This window comes from Oncorhynchus nerka, linkage group LG16, assembly GCF_034236695.1.
Source record: "Oncorhynchus nerka isolate Pitt River linkage group LG16, Oner_Uvic_2.0, whole genome shotgun sequence".
In the NCBI taxonomy this organism is placed as follows: domain Eukaryota; kingdom Metazoa; phylum Chordata; class Actinopteri; order Salmoniformes; family Salmonidae; genus Oncorhynchus; species Oncorhynchus nerka.
Genome location: NC_088411.1, coordinates 50,486,405 through 50,506,002, shown reverse-complemented (window position 1 = coordinate 50,506,002; position 19,598 = coordinate 50,486,405). Strand labels below are relative to the sequence as shown.

Sequence of the window (19,598 nt, the reverse complement as noted above, 5' to 3'; positions counted from 1 at the left end):
AGGTAGGGTGGAGGTGGTGGAGGTGGTCAGGTAGGGTGGTCAGGTAGGGTGGTCAGGTAGGGTGGTAGGGTGGTCAGGTATAAGGTGGTCAGGTAGGGTATAAGGTGGTCAGGTAGGGTGGAGGGTGGTCAGGTAGGGTCAGGGAGGTGGTCAGGTAGGGGGTGGGAGGGGTGGTCAGGTAGGGTATAAGGTGGTCAGGTAGGGTATAAGGTGGTCAGGTAGGGTAGGGTATAAGGTGGTCAGGTAGGGTATAAGGTGGTCAGGTAGGGTATAAGGTGGTCAGGTAGGGTGGAGGGTGGTCAGGTATAAGGTGGTCAGGTAGGGTGGTAGGGTATAAGGTGGTCAGGTAGGGTATAAGGTGGTCAGGTAGTAAGGTGGTCAGGTAGGTGGAGGGTGGGTCAGGTATAAGGTGGTCAGGTAGAGGTGGTCAGGTAGGGTGGAGGGTGGTCAGGTAGGGTATAAGGTGGTCAGGTAAGGGTAGGGATAAGGTGGTCAGGTAGGGTATAAGGTGGTCAGGTAGGGTGGAGGGTGGTCAGGTAGGTGGTCAGGAGGGTATAAGGTGGTCAGGTAGGGTATAAGGTGGTCAGGTAGGGTATAAGGTGGTCAGGTAGGGTGGAGGGTGGTCAGGTAGGGTGGAGAGGTGGTCAGGTAGGGTGGAGGTGGTCAGGTAAGTATAGGGTGGTCAGGTAGGGTGGAAGGTGGTCAGGTAGGGTATAAGGTGGTCAGGTAGGGGAGGGTGGTCAGGTAGGGTGGAGGTGGTCAGGGTGGAGGGTGGTCAGGTAGGGTGGAGTATAAGGTGGTGGTATAAGGTGGTCAGGGGTGGTGGTCAGGTAGGTGGTCAGGTAGGGTGGAGGGGTCAGGTAGGGTAGGTGGTCAGGTAGGGTGGAGGGTGGTCAGGTAGGGTCAGGTAGGGGAGGTGGTCAGGTAGGGTGGAAGGTGGTCAGGTAGGGTCAGGAGGGTGGTCAGGTGGAGGGTATAGGGTGGAGGGTGGTCAGGTAGGGTGGAGGGTGGTCAGGTAGGGTGGAAGGTGGTCAGGTAGGGTATAAGGTGGTCAGGTAGGGTGGAGGGTGGTCAGGTAGGGTAAGGTGGTGGTAGGGTGGGAGGTGGTCAGGTAGGGGGAAGGTGGTCAGGTGGGGTGGAGGGTGGTCAGGTGGTCAGGTAGGGTAGGGTGGAGGGTGGTCAGGTAGGGTGGAGGTGGTCAGGTAGGGTGGAGGGTGGTCAGGTAAGTGGTGGTAGAGGTGGTCAGGTAGGGTGGGTGGGGTGGTCAGGTAGGGTGGAGGGTCAGGTAGGGTGGAGGTGGTCAGGTAGGGTGGAGGGTGGTCAGGTAGGGTGGAGGGGGTCAGGTAGGGTGGGGTGGTCAGGTATAAGGTGGTCAGGGGTGGGTGGTCAGGTAGGGTATAAGGTAGGGTGGAGGGTAGTCAGGTAGGGTGGAAGGTGGTCAGGTAGGGTATAAGGTGGTCAGGTAGGGTGGAGGTAGTCAGGTAGGGTGGAGGGTGGTCAGGTAGGGTGGTCAGGTAGTAGGGTGGTCAGGTAGGGTGGTAGGGTGGTCAGGTAGGGTGGTGGTCAGGTGGGTCAGGTAGGGTGGTGGAGGGTGGTCAGGTAGGGTGGAGGGTGGTCAGGTAGGGTATAAGGTGGTCAGGTAGGGTGGAGGGTGGTCAGGTAGGTGGTCAGGTAGGGTGGAAGGGTCAGGTAGGGTGGAGGGTGGGTAAGGTGGTCAGGTAGGGGGTGGTCAGGTAGGGTCAGGTGGTAGGGTGGTGGGTGGTCAGGTAGGGTGGAGGTGGTCAGGTCAGGTAGGGTGGTCAGGTATAAGGGGTGGAGGTGGTCAGGTAGGGTATAAGGTCAGGTAGGTGGTCAGGTAGGGTGGAAGTGGGTAGGGTGAGGGGTCAGGGTGGAGGGTGGTCAGGTAGGGTGGAGAGTGGGGTGGGGTCAGTGGTAGGGTGGTCAGGTGGTCAGGTAGGGTGGAGGGTGGTCAGGTAGGGTGGAGGTGGTCAGGTAGGGTATAAGGTGGGTAGGGTGGAGGGTGGTCAGGTAGGGTGGAGGTGGTCAGGTAGGGTGGAGGGTGGTCAGGTAGGGTGGAGGGTGGGTCAGGTAGGGTGGAGGTGGTCAGGTAGGGGGTGGTCAGGGGTAGGTGGTCAGGTAGGGGTGGAGGGTAGTCAGGTAGGTAGGGTGGAGGTAGTGGTCAGGTAGGGTGGAGGGTGGTCAGGTAGGGTGGAGGGTGGTCAGGTAGGGTGGAGGGTAGTCAGGTAGGGTAGAGGGTGGTCAGGTAGGGTGGAGGGTGGTCAGGTAGGGTGGAGAGGTGGTCAGGTAGGGTGGAGGGTGGTCAGGAGGGTGGTCAGGTAGGGTGGAGGGTAGTCAGGTAGGGTGGAGGGTAGTCAGGTAGGGGATAAGGTGGTCAGGTAGGGTGGAGGGTGGTCAGGTATGGTGGAGGGTAGTCAGGTAGGGTGGAAGGTAGTCAGGTAGGGTGGAGGGTAGTCAGGTAGGGTGTAAGGTAGTCAGGTAGGGTGGAGGGTAGTCAGGTAGGGTGTAAGGTAGTCAGGTAGGGTGGAGGGTAGTCAGGTAGGGTGGAGGGTAGTCAGGTAGGGTGGAGGGTAGTCAGGTAGGGTGGAGGGTGGTCAGGTAGGGTGGAGGGTAGTCATGTAGGGTGGAGGGTGGTCAGGTAGGGTGGAGGGTGGTCAGGTAGGGTGGAGGGTGGTCAGGTAGGGTGGATGAAGGTCAGGTAGGGTGGTCAGGTAGGGTGGAGGGTGGTCAGGTAGGGTGGTCAGGTAGGGTGGAGGGTAGTCAGGTAGGGTGGAGGGTAGTCAGGTAGGGTGGAGGGTAGTCAGGTAGGGTGGAGGGCGGTCAGGTAGGGTGGAGGATGACCTGCCCCAGCTCAACTCTCTGTTTTTGTATATCTGCAGTACATTTCTACTCTAGCTTTAGTCCTCATCCATTGGCCATTTGGGTTAGCATGAAACCTAACTATATTTGGCACAGAAAAATAAACAGGAACATAATACAATATCCCACCTCCTTGGCTTTGGGCAGGGGCTGAAGGTATGCATGTTGATCAGTAGGGGCTGAAGGTATGCATGTTGATCAGTAGAGGCTGAAGGTATGCATGTTGATCAGTAGGGGCTGAAGGTATGCATGTTGATCAGTAGGGGCTGAAGGTATGCATGTTGATCAGTAGGGCTGAAGGTATGCATGTTGATCAGTAGGGCTGAAGGTATGCATGTTGATCAGTAGGGGCTGAAGGTATGCATGTTGATCAGTAGGGGCTGAAGGTATGCATGTTGATCAGTAGGGGCTGAAGGTATGCATGTTGATCAGTAGGGGCTGAAGGTATGCATGTTGATCAGTAGAGGCTGAAGGTATGCATGTTGATCAGTAGGGGCTGAAGGTATGCATGTTGATCAGTAGGGCTGAAGGTATGCATGTTGATCAGTAGGGGCTGAAGGTATGCATGTTGATCAGTAGGGGCTGAAGGTATGCATGTTGATCAGTAGGGCTGAAGGTATGCATGTTGATCAGTAGGGGCTGAAGGTATGCATGTTGATCAGCAGGGGCTGAAGGTATGCATGTTGATCAGTAGGGGCTGAAGGTATGCATGTTGATCAGTAGGGGCTGAAGGTATGCATGTTGATCAGTAGGGGCTGAAGGTATGCATGTTGATCAGCAGGGGCTGAAGGTATGCATGTTGATCAGTAGGGGCTGAAGGTATGCATGTTGATCAGTAGGGGCTGAAGGTATGCATGTTGATCAGCAGGGGCTGAAGGTATGCATGTTGATCAGCAGGGGCTGAAGGTATGCATGTTGATCAGCAGGGGCTGAAGGTATGCATGTTGATCAGCAGGGAAGCACCTAGGGGTTAATTAAATAGCTGTTCTTCTGCCTGGGCTAAAATAGATGGCTAATGCCAGGAAGGTGTAGGACAGGTGTTTATGGTATAGTACCCTAGTATTGAAGTAGTATAGTATACTAGTAGTACAGTACCCTAGTAGTACAGTAGTATATTACTACAGTACCCTATACTACTACTAGTATACTGTAGTACTACACTACTACTGTACTACTAGGGTACTCCAGTAGTATAATACTATAGTACCCCAGTAGTGTAACAGTATACCACAGTAGTATTATAGTACCCTAGTAGTATAGTACTATAGCACCCTAGTAGTATAGTAGTAGTATAGTACTATAGTACCCTAGCAGTGTAGTAGTAGTAGTAAAGTACTATAGTAGCCTAATACTACAGTACCCTAGTAGTATAGCAGTAGTATATTACTATAGTACCCAGTAGTATAGTACCCTAGTAGCAGTATAGTGCTGTAGTACCCTAGTAGTAATATAGAATAGTACTATAGTACTGCCCTCTACACCCAATGTTGTATTCTAGGTTTGTTCAACAGGCTCCATGTGGTGGGTCCAAAATCTTCACCTGTTGCACCAGTGACAGTTAAAGACTAACCAGGAGATGAATGGAACTTTTAACTTTGTTAAGCTTATTCTAACTTCTAGAGTCAGCTGTAAGCAGTGAGCAGCACAGCCGTATGGGGTTCTACGGTGGTTGGCTGTGTCGGATGCATTCTAGAGGCATTCTAGAGGCATTCTAGAGGCATTCTCTCAGCTGGTACAGTGGGATGACACGTATTTCACCTCCACAGAGAGAAGAGAGGTTAGTTATCCACTCAGGACATTTGGAGTTCAGAACTTCTGTCCCTTCCCTGATGAGCTGTTCAACAAAACCAATGGTGGAGGGGTGCCCCTTTAAATATATGGTAATCATCACAGACATTTGATCAGTCAGGAGAGAGTACGGAGCAGAGAAAACTAAATGTCAAAATGTCAGCATTCACTTCTGCAACTCTTTCAAGAAAGAGAAATCAGTGTTGAGTGAAGAATATGTTCTGCTTGTCGTAATACTGGTAAAAAACGATCAAGGTGATTCACATTGAGAAAGAGAGCAACACAAACCCAGATACTAATGCACCATTCACCCCCTCCTGATAGTGTCCAGGGAGGACAACAAGAGAAGCGAGAGAGAGAGCGATAGATAGACAAGGAAGAAGAAAACTCCAATTCAGACCAGATCAAAATGTTACTGTAAAAACAGACAGCCTCCAGGTCTTCAGGTCCAGTAGATTCAAACAGCCCTGGCAGGTAGAGAACCAGACCTAGGACAACCAGAAACATGGTTTTACTGACAGGACTTCAGAGCGTTAAGGTTCTGGTGGAGTCAGCCCTGATACTGCTGGAGCTAAGTGCACTTGGTTAAGGCCAGACCGTAGGGTTCTCTGCCAGGTTCTAGTAGCGTCAAAGGCCAGACCGTAGGGTTCTCTGCCAGGTTCTAGTAGCGTCAAAGGCCAGACCGTAGGGTTCTCTGCCAGGTTCTAGTAGCGTCAAAGGCCAGACCGTAGGGTTCTCTGCCAGGTTCTAGTAGCGTCAAAGGCCAGACCGTAGGGTTCTCTGCCAGGTTCTAGTAGCATCAAAGGCCAGACCGTAGGGTTCTCTGCCAGGTTCTAGTAGCGTCAAAGGCCAGACCGTAGGGTTCTCTGCCAGGTTCTAGTAGCGTCAAAGGCCAGCTCAGATGGTGGATCATCTTCTGGTACTATGACAGCCAGCTAGCTCTGGGTCAGTTCAGCCCTGGTGTTCTGGTACTGTGGTAGCTCTGGGTCAGTTCAGCCCTGGTGTTCTGGTACTGTGGTAGCTCTGGGTCAGTTCAGCCCTGCAGTTCTGGTACTGTGGTAGCTCTGGGTCAGTTCAGCCCTGGTGTTCTGGTACTGTGGTAGCTCTGGGTCAGTTCAGCCCTGGTGTTCTGGTAGTGTGGTAGCTCTGGGTCAGTTCAGCCCTGGTGTTCTGGTACTATGACAGCCAGCTAGCTCTGGGTCAGTTCAGCCCTGGTGTTCTGGTACTGTGGTAGCTCTGGGTCAGTTCAGCCCTGGTGTTCTGGTACTGTGGTAGCTCTGGGTCAGTTCAGCCCTGGTGTTCTGGTACTGTGGTAGCTCTGGGTCAGTTCAGCCCTGGTGTTCTGGTACTGTGGTAGCTCTGGGTCAGTTCAGCCCTGGTGTTCTGGTACTGTGGTAGCTCTGGGTCAGTTCAGCCCTGGTGTTCTGGTACTGTGGTAGCTCTGGGTCAGTTCAGCCCTGGTGTTCTGGTACTGTGGTAGCTCTGGGTCAGTTCAGCCCTGGTGTTCTGGTACTGTGGTAGCTCTGGGTCAGTTCAGCCCTGGTGTTCTGGTATTGTGGTAGTTTTGAGGTCAGTTCAGCCCTGGTGTTCTGGGTCAGTTTAGCCATGAGAGGAGAAGATAGGTCTGCTGATGTTACTGTTGGTGGTCATGGCGTTCAGCTCCCACCTAAAAAAGAGACAGTGACCGTTAGAGACACAGGCTGAGTGTCCTGCTGTGGGACTGAGGGTTAGGACCAGCGAGGTAGTTCTATGGGCTGAGGGTTGGGACCAGGGAGGGAGTTCTATAGGCTGAGGGTCCTGCTGTGGGACTGAGGGTTAGGACCAGTGAGGTAGTTCTATGGTCTGAGGGTTGGGACCAGGGAGGGAGTTCTATAGGCTGAGGGTTAGGACCAGGGAGGGAGTTCTATAGGCTGAGGGTTAGGACCAGCGAGGGAGTTCTATAGGCTGAGGGTTAGGACCAGCGAGGGAGTTCTATAGGCTGAGGGTTAGGACCAGCGAGGGAGTTCTATAGGCTGAGGGTTAGGACCAGCGAGGGAGTTCTATAGGCTGAGGGTTAGGACCAGCGAGGGAATTCTATAGGCTGAGGGTTAGGACCAGGGAGGGACGCTAAAGGGGGCTAGAGGGGCTGAGGGCCAGGAGGGACGCTAAAGGGGGCTAGAGGGGCTGAGGGCCAGGGGAGGACGCTAAAGGGGGCTAGAGGGGCTGAGGCCAGGGAGCTAGAGGGGCTGAGGCCAGGGAGGCGACGCTAAAGGGGGCTAGAGGGCTGAGGCCAGGAGCGACGCTAAAGGGGGCTAGAGGGGCTGAGGGCCAGGGAGGGACGCTAAAGGGGGCTAGAGGGCCTGAGGGCCAGGGAGGGACGCTAAAGGGGGCTAGAGGGGCTGAGGCCAGGGAGCGACGCTAAAGGGGGCTAGAGGGGCTGAGGGCCAGGTATCGACGCTAAAGGGGCTAGAGGGGCTGAGGGCCAGGGAGGGACGCTAAAGGGGGCTAGAGGGCTGAGGGCCAGGGAGCGCGCTAAAGGGGGCTAGAGGGGCTGAGGGCCAGGAGGACGCTAAAAGGGGCTAGAGGGGCTGAGGGCCAGGAGCACGCTAAAGGGGGCTAGAGGGGCTGAGGGACAGGAGCGACGCTAAAGGGGGCTAGAGGGGCTGAGGGCCAGGGAGGGACGCTAAAGGGGCTAGAGGGCTGAGGCCAGGGAGCGACTAAAGGGGGCTAGAGGGGCTGAGGCCAGGGAGGGACGCTAAAAGGGGCTAGAGGGCTGAGGGCCAGGGAGCGACGCTAAAGGGGGCTAGAGGGGCTGAGGGACAGGGAGCGACGCTAAAGGGGGCTAGAGGGGCTGAGGCCAGGGAGGGACGCTAAAGGGGGCTAGAGGGCTGAGGCCAGGGAGCGACGCTAAAGGGGGCTAGAGGGGCTGAGGGCCAGGGAGGGACGCTAAAGGGGGCTAGAGGGGCTGAGGGCCAGGGAGCGACGCTAAAGGGGGCTAGAGGGGCTGAGGGCCAGGGAGGGATGCTAAAGGGGGCTAGAGGGGCTGAGGGCCAGGGAGGGACGCTAAAGGGGGCTAGAGGGGCTGAGGGGCAGGGAGGGACGCTAAAGGGGGCTAGAGGGGCTGAGGGCCAGGGAGGGTGACTGATAGAGACTAGAAGGGTTGAGGGTCACAGAGGGAGAATGATGGAGACTAGAGGGGCTGAGGGATAGAGAGGGAGACTGATGGAGACTAGAGGGACTGAGGGTAACAGGGGGAGACTGATGATTAGAACATTAGTAGTAGTGGTAGCAGCTGACACGCAGAACATTATCAGAACATTAGTAGTAGTGGTAGCAGCTGACATGTAGAACATTATCAGAACATTAGTAGTAGTGGTAGCAGCTGACACGCAGAACATTAGTAGTAGTGGTAGCAGCTGACATGCAGAACATTATCAGAACATTAGTAGTAGTGGTAGCAGCTGGCATGTAGAACATTATCAGAACATTAGTAGTAGTGGTAGCAGCTGACAGGCAGAATATTATCAGAACATTAGTAGTAGTGGTAGAAGCTGACAGGCAGAACATTATCAGAACATTAGTAGTAGTGGTAGCAGCTGACAGGCAGAATATTATCAGAACATTAGTAGTAGTGGTAGCAGCTGACATGCAGAACATTATCAGAACATTAGTAGTAGTGGTAGCAGCTGACACGCAGAACATTATCAGTAGTGGTAGCAGCTGAAAAGCAGAACATAATCAGAACATTAGTAGTAGTGGTAGCAGCTGACATGTAGAGCATTAGTAGTAGTGGTAGCAGCTGACATACAGAACATTATCAGAACATTAGTAGTAGTGGTAGCAGCTGACATGCAGAACATTATCAGAACATTAGTAGTAGTGGTAGCAGCTGACATGCAGAACATTATCAGAACATTAGTAGTAGTGGTAGCAGCTGGCATGCAGAACATTATCAGAACATTAGTAGTAGTGGTAGCAGCTGGCATGCAGAACATTAGTAGTAGTGGTAGCAGCTGACACGCAGAACATTATCAGAACATTAGTAGTAGTGGTAGCAGATGACACACAGAACATTATCAGAACATTAGTAGTAGTGGTAGCAGCTGACATGCAGAACATTATCAGAACATTATCAGAACATTAGTAGTAGTGGTAGCAGATGACACACAGAACATTATCAGAACATTAGTAGTAGTGGTCGCAGCTGACATGCAGAACATTATCAGAACATTATCAGAACATTAGTAGTAGTGGTAGCAGATGACACACAGAACATTATCGGAACATTAGTAGTCGTGGTAGCAGCTGACATGCAGAACATTATCAGAACATTAGTAGTAGTGGTAGCAGCTGGCATGCAGAACATTAGTAGTAGTGGTAGCAGCTGACACGCAGAACATTATCAGAACATTAGTAGTAGTGGTAGCAGATGACACACAGAACATTATCAGAACATTAGTAGTAGTGGTAGCAGCTGGCATGCAAAACATTAGTAGAAGTGGTAGTAGCTGACACGCAGAACATTATCAGAACATTAGTTGTAGTGGTAGCAGCTGACATGCAGAACATTAGTAGTAGTGGTAGCAGCTGACACGCAGAACATTATCAGAACATTAGTAGTAGTGGTAGCAGCTGACATGCAGAACATTAGTAGTAGTGGTACCAGGTGAAAAGCAGAACATAATCAGAACATTAGTAGTAGTGGTAGCAGCTGACATGGAGAACATTATCAGAACATTAGTAGTAGTGGTAGCAGCTGACATGCAGAACATTAGTAGAAGTGGTAGCAGCTGACATGCAGAACATAATCAGAACATTAGTAGTAGTGGTAGCAGCTGACATGCAGAACATTAGTAGAAGTGGTAGCAGCTGACATGCAGAACATTAGTAGTCGTGGTAGCAGCTGACACGCAGAACATTATCAGAACATTAGTAGTAGTGGTAGCAGATGACATGCAGAACATTATCAGAACATTAGTAGTAGTGGTAGCAGCTGACATGCAGAACATTATCAGAACATTAGTAGTAGTGGTAGCAGCTGACAGGCAGAACATTATCAGAACATTAGTAGTAGTGGTAGCAGCTGACACGCAGAACATTATCAGAACATTAGTAGTACTGGTAGCAGCTGACATGCAGAACATTATCAGACCATTAGTAGTAGTGGTAGCAGCTGACATGCAGAACATTAGTAGTAGTGGTAGCAGCTGACATGCAGAACATTATCAGAACATTAGTAGTAGTGGTAGCAGCTGACATGCAGAACATTAGTAGTAGTGGTAGCAGCTGACAAGCAGAACATTAGTAGTAGTGGTAGCAGCTGACAAGCAGAACATTAGTAGTAGTGGTAGCAGCTGACATGTAGAACATTACCAGAACATTAGTAGTAGTGGTAGCAGCTGAGAAGCAGAACATAATCAGAACATTAGTAGTAGTGGTAGCAGCTGACATGCAGAACATTATCAGAACATTAGTAGTAGTGGTAGCAGCTGACACGCAGAACATTAGTAGTAGTGGTAGCAGCTGACATGCAGAACATTATCAGAACATTAGTAGTAGTGGTAGCAACTGACATGCAGAACATTAGTAGTAGTGGTAGCAGCTGACATGCAGAACATTATCAGAACATTAGTAGTAGTGGTAGCAGCTGACATGTAGAATATTATCAGAACATTAGTAGTAGTGGTAGCAGCTGACACGCAGAACATTAGTAGTAGTGGTAGCAGCTGACACGCAGAACATTATCAGAACATTAGTAGTAGTGGTAGCAGCTGACATGCAGAACATTATCAGAACATTAGTAGTAGTGGTAGCAGCTGACATGCAGAACATTATCAGAACTTTAGTAGTAGTGGTAGCAGCTGACATACAGAACATTATCAGAACATTAGTAGTAGTGGTAGCAGCTGGCATGCAGAACATTAGTAGTAGTGGTAGCAGGTGACACGCAGAACATTATCAGAACATTAGTAGTAGTGGTAGCAACTGACATGCAGAACATTAGTAGTAGTGGTAGCAGCTGACACGCAGAACATTATCAGAACATTAGTAGTAGTGGTAGCAGCTGACATGCAGAACATTATCAGAACATTAGTAGTAGTGGTAGCAGCTGACATGCAGAACATTATCAGAACTTTAGTAGTAGTGGTAGCAGCTGACATACAGAACATTATCAGAACATTAGTAGTAGTGGTAGCAGCTGACATGCAGAACATTATCAGAACATTAGTAGTAGTGGTAGCAGCTGACATGCAGAACATTATCAGAACTTTAGTAGTAGTGGTAGCAGCTGACATACAGAACATTATCAGAACATTAGTAGTAGTGGTAGCAGCTGGCATGCAGAACATTAGTAGTAGTGGTAGCAGGTGACACGCAGAACATTATCAGAACATTAGTAGTAGTGGTAGCAGCTGACATGCAGAACATTATCAGAACATTAGTAGTAGTGGTAGCAGCTGACATAAAGAACATTAGTAGAAGTGGTAGCAGATGACATGCAGAACATTAGTAGTAGTGGTAGCAGCTGACACGCAGAACATTATCAGAACATTAGTTGTAGTGGTAGCAGCTGACATGCAGAACATTATCAGAACATTAGTAGTAGTGGTAGCAGCTGACATGCAGAACATTATCAGAACTTTAGTAGTAGTGGTAGCAGCTGACATACAGAACATTATCAGAACATTAGTAGTAGTGGTAGCAGCTGGCATGCAGAACATTAGTAGTAGTGGTAGCAGCTGACATGCAGAACATTATCAGAACATTAGTAGTAGTGGTAGCAGCTGACATACAGAACATTAGTAGAAGTGGTAGCAGATGACATGCAGAACATTAGTAGTAGTGGTAGCAGCTGACACGCAGAACATTATCAGAACATTAGTTGTAGTGGTAGCAGCTGAAAAGCAGAACATAATCAGAACATTAGTAGTAGTGGTAGCAGCTGACACGCAGAACATTATCAGTAGTGGTAGCAGCTGACATACAGAACATTATCAGAACATTAGTAGTAGTGGTAGCAGCTGACAGGCAGAACATTATCAGAACATTAGTAGTAGTGGTAGCAGCTGACACGCAGAACATTATCAGAACATTAGTTGTACTGGTAGCAGCTGACAAGCAGAACATTAGTAGTAGTGGTAGCAGCTGACAAGCAGAACATTAGTAGTAGTGGTAGCAGCTGACATGTAGAACATTACCAGAACATTAGTAGTAGTGGTAGCAGCTGAGAAGCAGAACATAATCAGAACATTAGTAGTAGTGGTAGCAGCTGACACGTAGAGCATTATCAGAACATTAGTAGTAGTGGTAGCAGCTGACAAGCAGAACATTATCAGAACATTAGTAGTAGTGGTAGCAGCTGACATGCAGAACATTATCAGAACATTAGTAGTAGTGGTAGCAGCTGACACGCAGAACATTAGTAGTAGTGGTAGCAGCTGACATGCAGAACATTATCAGAACATTAGTAGTAGTGGTAGCAACTGACATGCAGAACATTAGTAGTAGTGGTAGCAGCTGACATGCAGAACATTATCAGAACATTAGTAGTAGTGGTAGCAGCTGACACGCAGAACATTAGTAGTAGTGGTAGCAGCTGACACGCAGAACATTATCAGAACATTAGTAGTAGTGGTAGCAGCTGACATGCAGAACATTATCAGAACATTAGTAGTAGTGGTAGCAGCTGACATGCAGAACATTATCAGAACTTTAGTAGTAGTGGTAGCAGCTGACATACAGAACATTATCAGAACATTAGTAGTAGTGGTAGCAGCTGGCATGCAGAACATTAGTAGTAGTGGTAGCAGGTGACACGCAGAACATTATCAGAACATTAGTAGTAGTGGTAGCAACTGACATGCAGAACATTAGTAGTAGTGGTAGCAGCTGACACGCAGAACATTATCAGAACATTAGTAGTAGTGGTAGCAGCTGACATGCAGAACATTATCAGAACATTAGTAGTAGTGGTAGCAGCTGACATGCAGAACATTATCAGAACTTTAGTAGTAGTGGTAGCAGCTGGCATGTTGAACATTATCAGAACATTAGTAGTAGTGGTAGCAGCTGACATACAGAACATTAGTAGTAGTGGTAGCAGCTGGCATGCAGAACATTAGTAGTAGTGGTAGCAGGTGACACGCAGAACATTATCAGAACATTAGTAGTAGTGGTAGCAGCTGACATGCAGAACATTATCAGAACATTAGTAGTAGTGGTAGCAGCTGACATACAGAACATTAGTAGAAGTGGTAGCAGATGACATGCAGAACATTAGTAGTAGTGGTAGCAGCTGACACGCAGAACATTATCAGAACATTAGTTGTAGTGGTAGCAGCTGAAAAGCAGAACATAATCAGAACATTAGTAGTAGTGGTAGCAGCTGACACGCAGAACATTATCAGTAGTGGTAGCAGCTGACATACAGAACATTATCAGAACATTAGTAGTAGTGGTAGCAGCTGACATGCAGAACATTATCAGAACATTAGTAGTAGTGGTAGCAGCTGACATGCAGAACATTAGTAGTAGTGGTAGCAGCTGACAAGCAGAACATTAGTAGTAGTGGTAGCAGCTGACAAGCAGAACATTAGTAGTAGTGGTAGCAGCTGACATGTAGAACATTACCAGAACATTAGTAGTAGTGGTAGCAGCTGAGAAGCAGAACATAATCAGAACATTAGTAGTAGTGGTAGCAGCTGACACGTAGAGCATTATCAGAACATTAGTAGTAGTGGTAGCAGCTGACATGCAGAACATTATCAGAACATTAGTAGTAGTGGTAGCAGCTGACATGCAGAACATTATCAGAACATTAGTAGTAGTGGTAGCAGCTGACATGCAGAACATTATCAGAACATTAGTAGTAGTGGTAGCAGCTGACATGCAGAACATTATCAGAACATTAGTAGTAGTGGTAGCAGCTGACATGCAGAACATTATCAGAACATTAGTAGTAGTGGTAGCAGATGACATGCAGAACATTATCAGAACTTTAGTAGTAGTGGTAGCAGCTGACACGCAGAACATTAGTAGTAGTGGTAGCAGCTGACATGCAGAACATTATCAGAACATTAGTAGTAGTGGTAGCAGCTGACATAAAGAACATTAGTAGAAGTGGTAGCAGATGACATGCAGAACATTAGTAGTAGTGGTAGCAGCTGACACGCAGAACATTATCAGAACATTAGTTGTAGTGGTAGCAGCTGACATGCAGAACATTATCAGAACATTAGTAGTAGTGGTAGCAGCTGACATGCAGAACATTATCAGAACTTTAGTAGTAGTGGTAGCAGCTGACATACAGAACATTATCAGAACATTAGTAGTAGTGGTAGCAGCTGGCATGCAGAACATTAGTAGTAGTGGTAGCAGCTGACATGCAGAACATTATCAGAACATTAGTAGTAGTGGTAGCAGCTGACATACAGAACATTAGTAGAAGTGGTAGCAGATGACATGCAGAACATTAGTAGTAGTGGTAGCAGCTGACACGCAGAACATTATCAGAACATTAGTTGTAGTGGTAGCAGCTGAAAAGCAGAACATAATCAGAACATTAGTAGTAGTGGTAGCAGCTGACACGCAGAACATTATCAGTAGTGGTAGCAGCTGACATACAGAACATTATCAGAACATTAGTAGTAGTGGTAGCAGCTGACAGGCAGAACATTATCAGAACATTAGTAGTAGTGGTAGCAGCTGACACGCAGAACATTATCAGAACATTAGTTGTACTGGTAGCAGCTGACAAGCAGAACATTAGTAGTAGTGGTAGCAGCTGACAAGCAGAACATTAGTAGTAGTGGTAGCAGCTGACATGCAGAACATTACCAGAACATTAGTAGTAGTGGTAGCAGCTGAGAAGCAGAACATAATCAGAACATTAGTAGTAGTGGTAGCAGCTGACACGCAGAGCATTATCAGAACATTAGTAGTAGTGGTAGCAGCTGACAAGCAGAACATTATCAGAACATTAGTAGTAGTGGTAGCAGCTGACATGCAGAACATTATCAGAACATTAGTAGTAGTGGTAGCAGCTGACACGCAGAACATTAGTAGTAGTGGTAGCAGCTGACATGCAGAACATTATCAGAACATTAGTAGTAGTGGTAGCAACTGACATGCAGAACATTAGTAGTAGTGGTAGCAGCTGACATGCAGAACATTATCAGAACATTAGTAGTAGTGGTAGCAGCTGACACGCAGAACATTAGTAGTAGTGGTAGCAGCTGCAGAACATTATCAGAACATTAGTAGTAGTGGTAGCAGCTGACATGCAGAACATTATCAGAACATTAGTAGTAGTGGTAGCAGCTGACATGCAGAACATTATCAGAACTTTAGTAGTAGTGGTAGCAGCTGACATACAGAACATTATCAGAACATTAGTAGTAGTGGTAGCAGCTGGCATGCAGAACATTAGTAGTAGTGGTAGCAGGTGACACGCAGAACATTATCAGAACATTAGTAGTAGTGGTAGCAACTGACATGCAGAACATTAGTAGTAGTGGTAGCAGCTGACACGCAGAACATTATCAGAACATTAGTAGTAGTGGTAGCAGCTGACATGCAGAACATTATCAGAACATTAGTAGTAGTGGTAGCAGCTGACATGCAGAACATTATCAGAACTTTAGTAGTAGTGGTAGCAGCTGGCATGTTGAACATTATCAGAACATTAGTAGTAGTGGTAGCAGCTGACATACAGAACATTAGTAGTAGTGGTAGCAGCTGGCATGCAGAACATTAGTAGTAGTGGTAGCAGGTGACACGCAGAACATTATCAGAACATTAGTAGTAGTGGTAGCAGCTGACATGCAGAACATTATCAGAACATTAGTAGTAGTGGTAGCAGCTGACATACAGAACATTAGTAGAAGTGGTAGCAGATGACATGCAGAACATTAGTAGTAGTGGTAGCAGCTGACACGCAGAACATTATCAGAACATTAGTTGTAGTGGTAGCAGCTGAAAAGCAGAACATAATCAGAACATTAGTAGTAGTGGTAGCAGCTGACACGCAGAACATTATCAGTAGTGGTAGCAGCTGACATACAGAACATTATCAGAACATTAGTAGTAGTGGTAGCAGCTGACATGCAGAACATTATCAGAACATTAGTAGTAGTGGTAGCAGCTGACATGCAGAACATTAGTAGTAGTGGTAGCAGCTGACAAGCAGAACATTAGTAGTAGTGGTAGCAGCTGACAAGCAGAACATTAGTAGTAGTGGTAGCAGCTGACATGTAGAACATTACCAGAACATTAGTAGTAGTGGTAGCAGCTGAGAAGCAGAACATAATCAGAACATTAGTAGTAGTGGTAGCAGCTGACACGTAGAGCATTATCAGAACATTAGTAGTAGTGGTAGCAGCTGACATGCAGAACATTATCAGAACATTAGTAGTAGTGGTAGCAGCTGACATGCAGAACATTATCAGAACATTAGTAGTAGTGGTAGCAGCTGACATGCAGAACATTATCAGAACATTAGTAGTAGTGGTAGCAGCTGACATGCAGAACATTATCAGAACATTAGTAGTAGTGGTAGCAGCTGACATGCAGAACATTATCAGAACATTAGTAGTAGTGGTAGCAGATGACATGCAGAACATTATCAGAACTTTAGTAGTAGTGGTAGCAGCTGACATACAGAACATTATCAGAACATTAGTAGTAGTGGTAGCAGCTGACATGCAGAACATTATCAGAACATTAGTAGTAGTGGTAGCAGCTGACACGCAGAACATTAGTAGTAGTGGTAGCAGCTGACATGCAGAACATTATCAGAACATTAGTAGTAGTGGTAGCAACTGACATGCAGAACATTAGTAGTAGTGGTAGCAGCTGACATGCAGAACATTATCAGAACATTAGTAGTAGTAGCAGCTGACACGCAGAACATTAGTAGTAGTGGTAGCAGCTGACACGCAGAACATTATCAGAACATTAGTAGTAGTGGTAGCAGCTGACATGCAGAACATTATCAGAACATTAGTAGTAGTGGTAGCAGCTGGCATGCAGAACATTATCAGAACATTAGTAGTAGTGGTAGCAGCTGACATGCAGAACATTATCAGAACTTTAGTAGTAGTGGTAGCAGCTGACATACAGAACATTATCAGAACATTAGTAGTAGTGGTAGCAGCTGGCATGCAGAACATTAGTAGTAGTGGTAGCAGGTGACACGCAGAACATTATCAGAACATTAGTAGTAGTGGTAGCAACTGACATGCAGAACATTAGTAGTAGTGGTAGCAGCTGACACGCAGAATATTATCAGAACATTATCAGTAGTGGTAGCAGCTGACATGCAGAACATTATCAGAACTTTAGTAGTAGTGGTAGCAGCTGACATACAGAACATTATCAGAACATTAGTAGTAGTGGTAGCAGCTGGCATGCAGAACATTAGTAGTAGTGGTAGCAGGTGACACGCAGAACATTATCAGAACATTAGTAGTAGTGGTAGCAGCTGACATGCAGAACATTATCAGAACATTAGTAGTAGTGGTAGCAGCTGACATACAGAACATTAGTAGAAGTGGTAGCAGATGACATGCAGAACATTAGTAGTAGTGGTAGCAGCTGACACGCAGAACATTATCAGAACATTAGTTGTAGTGGTAGCAGCTGAAAAGCAGAACATAATCAGAACATTAGTAGTAGTGGTAGCAGCTGACACGCAGAACATTATCAGTAGTGGTAGCAGCTGACATACAGAACATTATCAGAACATTAGTAGTAGTGGTAGCAGCTGACAGGCAGAACATTATCAGAACATTAGTAGTAGTGGTAGCAGCTGACACGCAGAACATTATCAGAACATTAGTAGTACTGGTAGCAGCTGACATGCAGAACATTATCAGACCATTAGTAGTAGTGGTAGCAGCTGACATGCAGAACATTATCAGAACATTAGTAGTAGTGGTAGCAGCTGACATGCAGAACATTAGTAGTAGTGGTAGCAGCTGACAAGCAGAACATTAGTAGTAGTGGTAGCAGCTGACAAGCAGAACATTAGTAGTAGTGGTAGCAGCTGACATGTAGAACATTACCAGAACATTAGTAGTAGTGGTAGCAGCTGAGAAGCAGAACATAATCAGAACATTAGTAGTAGTGGTAGCAGCTGACACGTAGAGCATTATCAGAACATTAGTAGTAGTGGTAGCAGCTGACATGCAGAACATTATCAGAACATTAGTAGTAGTGGTAGCAGCTGACATGCAGAACATTATCAGAACATTAGTAGTAGTGGTAGCAGCTGACATACAGAACATTATCAGAACATTAGTAGTAGTGGTAGCAGTTGACATGCAGAACATTAGTAGTAGTGGTAGCAGCTGACATGCAGAACATTATCAGAACATTAGTAGTAGTGGTAGCAGCTGACATGCAGAACATTATCAGAACATTAGTAGTAGTGGTAGCAGCTGACATGCAGAACATTATCAGAACATTAGTAGTAGTGGTAGCAGCTGACATACAGAACATTAGTAGTAGTGGTAGCAGCTGGCATGCAGAACATTAGTAGTAGTGGTAGCAGGTGACACGCAGAACATTATCAGAACATTAGTAGTAGTGGTAGCAGCTGACATGCAGAACATTATCAGAACATTAGTAGTAGTGGTAGCAGCTGACATACAGAACATTAGTAGAAGTGGTAGCAGATGACATGCAGAACATTAGTAGTAGTGGTAGCAGCTGACACGCAGAACATTATCAGAACATTAGTTGTAGTGGTAGCAGCTGAAAAGCAGAACATAATCAGAACATTAGTAGTAGTGGTAGCAGCTGACACGCAGAACATTATCAGTAGTGGTAGCAGCTGACATACAGAACATTATCAGAACATTAGTAGTAGTGGTAGCAGCTGACAGGCAGAACATTATCAGAACATTAGTAGTAGTGGTAGCAGCTGACACGCAGAACATTATCAGAACATTAGTAGTACTGGTAGCAGCTGACATGCAGAACATTATCAGACCATTAGTAGTAGTGGTAGCAGCTGACATGCAGAACATTATCAGAACATTAGTAGTAGTGGTAGCAGCTGACATGCAGAACATTAGTAGTAGTGGTAGCAGCTGACAAGCAGCAGTGGAACAGCAGAACATTAGTAGTAGTGGTAGCAGCTGACATGCAGAACATTACCAGAACATTAGTAGTAGTGGTAGCAGCTGACATGCAGAACATTATCAGAACATTAGTAGTAGTGGTAGCAGCTGACATGCAGAACATTAGTAGTAGTGGTAGCAGCTGACATGTTGAACATTAGTAGTAGTGGTAGCAGCTGACATGCAGAACATTATCAGAACATTAGTAGTAGTGGTAGCAGCTGACATGCAGAACATTAGTAGTAGTGGTAGCAGCTGGCATGCAGAACATTATCAGAACATTAGTAGTAGTGGTAGCAGCTGACATGTAGAACATTATCAGAACATTAGTAGTAGTGGTAGCAGCTGACATGCAGAACATTATCAGAACATTAGTAGTAGTGGTAGCAGCTGACATGCAGAACATTATCAGAACATTAGTAGTAGTGGTAGCAGCTGACATGTAGAACATTATCAGAACATTAGTAGTAGTGGTAGCAGCTGACACGCAGAACATTAGTAGTAGTGGTAGCAGCTGACATGCAGAACATTATCAGAACATTAGTAGTAGTGGTAGCAGCTGACACGCAGAACATTATCAGAACATTAGTAGTACTGGTAGCAGCTGACATGCAGAACATTATCAGACCATTAGTAGTAGTGGTAGCAGCTGACATGCAGAACATTATCAGAACATTAGTAGTAGTGGTAGCAGCTGACATGCAGAACATTAGTAGTAGTGGTAGCAGCTGACAAGCAGAACATTAGTAGTAGTGGTAGCAGCTGACAAGCAGAACATTAGTAGTAGTGGTAGCAGCTGACATGTAGAACATTACCAGAACATTAGTAGTA

At 46.9% G+C, this 19,598-nt stretch overlaps 1 protein-coding gene across 1 annotated transcript in view; it reads right to left on the bottom strand.

Annotated features, from left to right (window-relative positions):
- Window positions 1–4,403: 4,403 nt before the first annotated feature.
- Window positions 4,404–19,598, bottom strand: part of LOC115126292 (kelch domain-containing protein 3-like) — a 160,944-nt gene continuing 145,749 nt past the window's right edge. Inside the window, exon 11 of the mRNA XM_065002725.1 lies at window positions 4,404–6,331. Coding sequence (XP_064858797.1) covers window positions 6,265–6,331 — 67 coding nt within the window. The 3' untranslated portion in view covers window positions 4,404–6,264. The remainder of the gene's footprint in view (window positions 6,332–19,598) is intronic.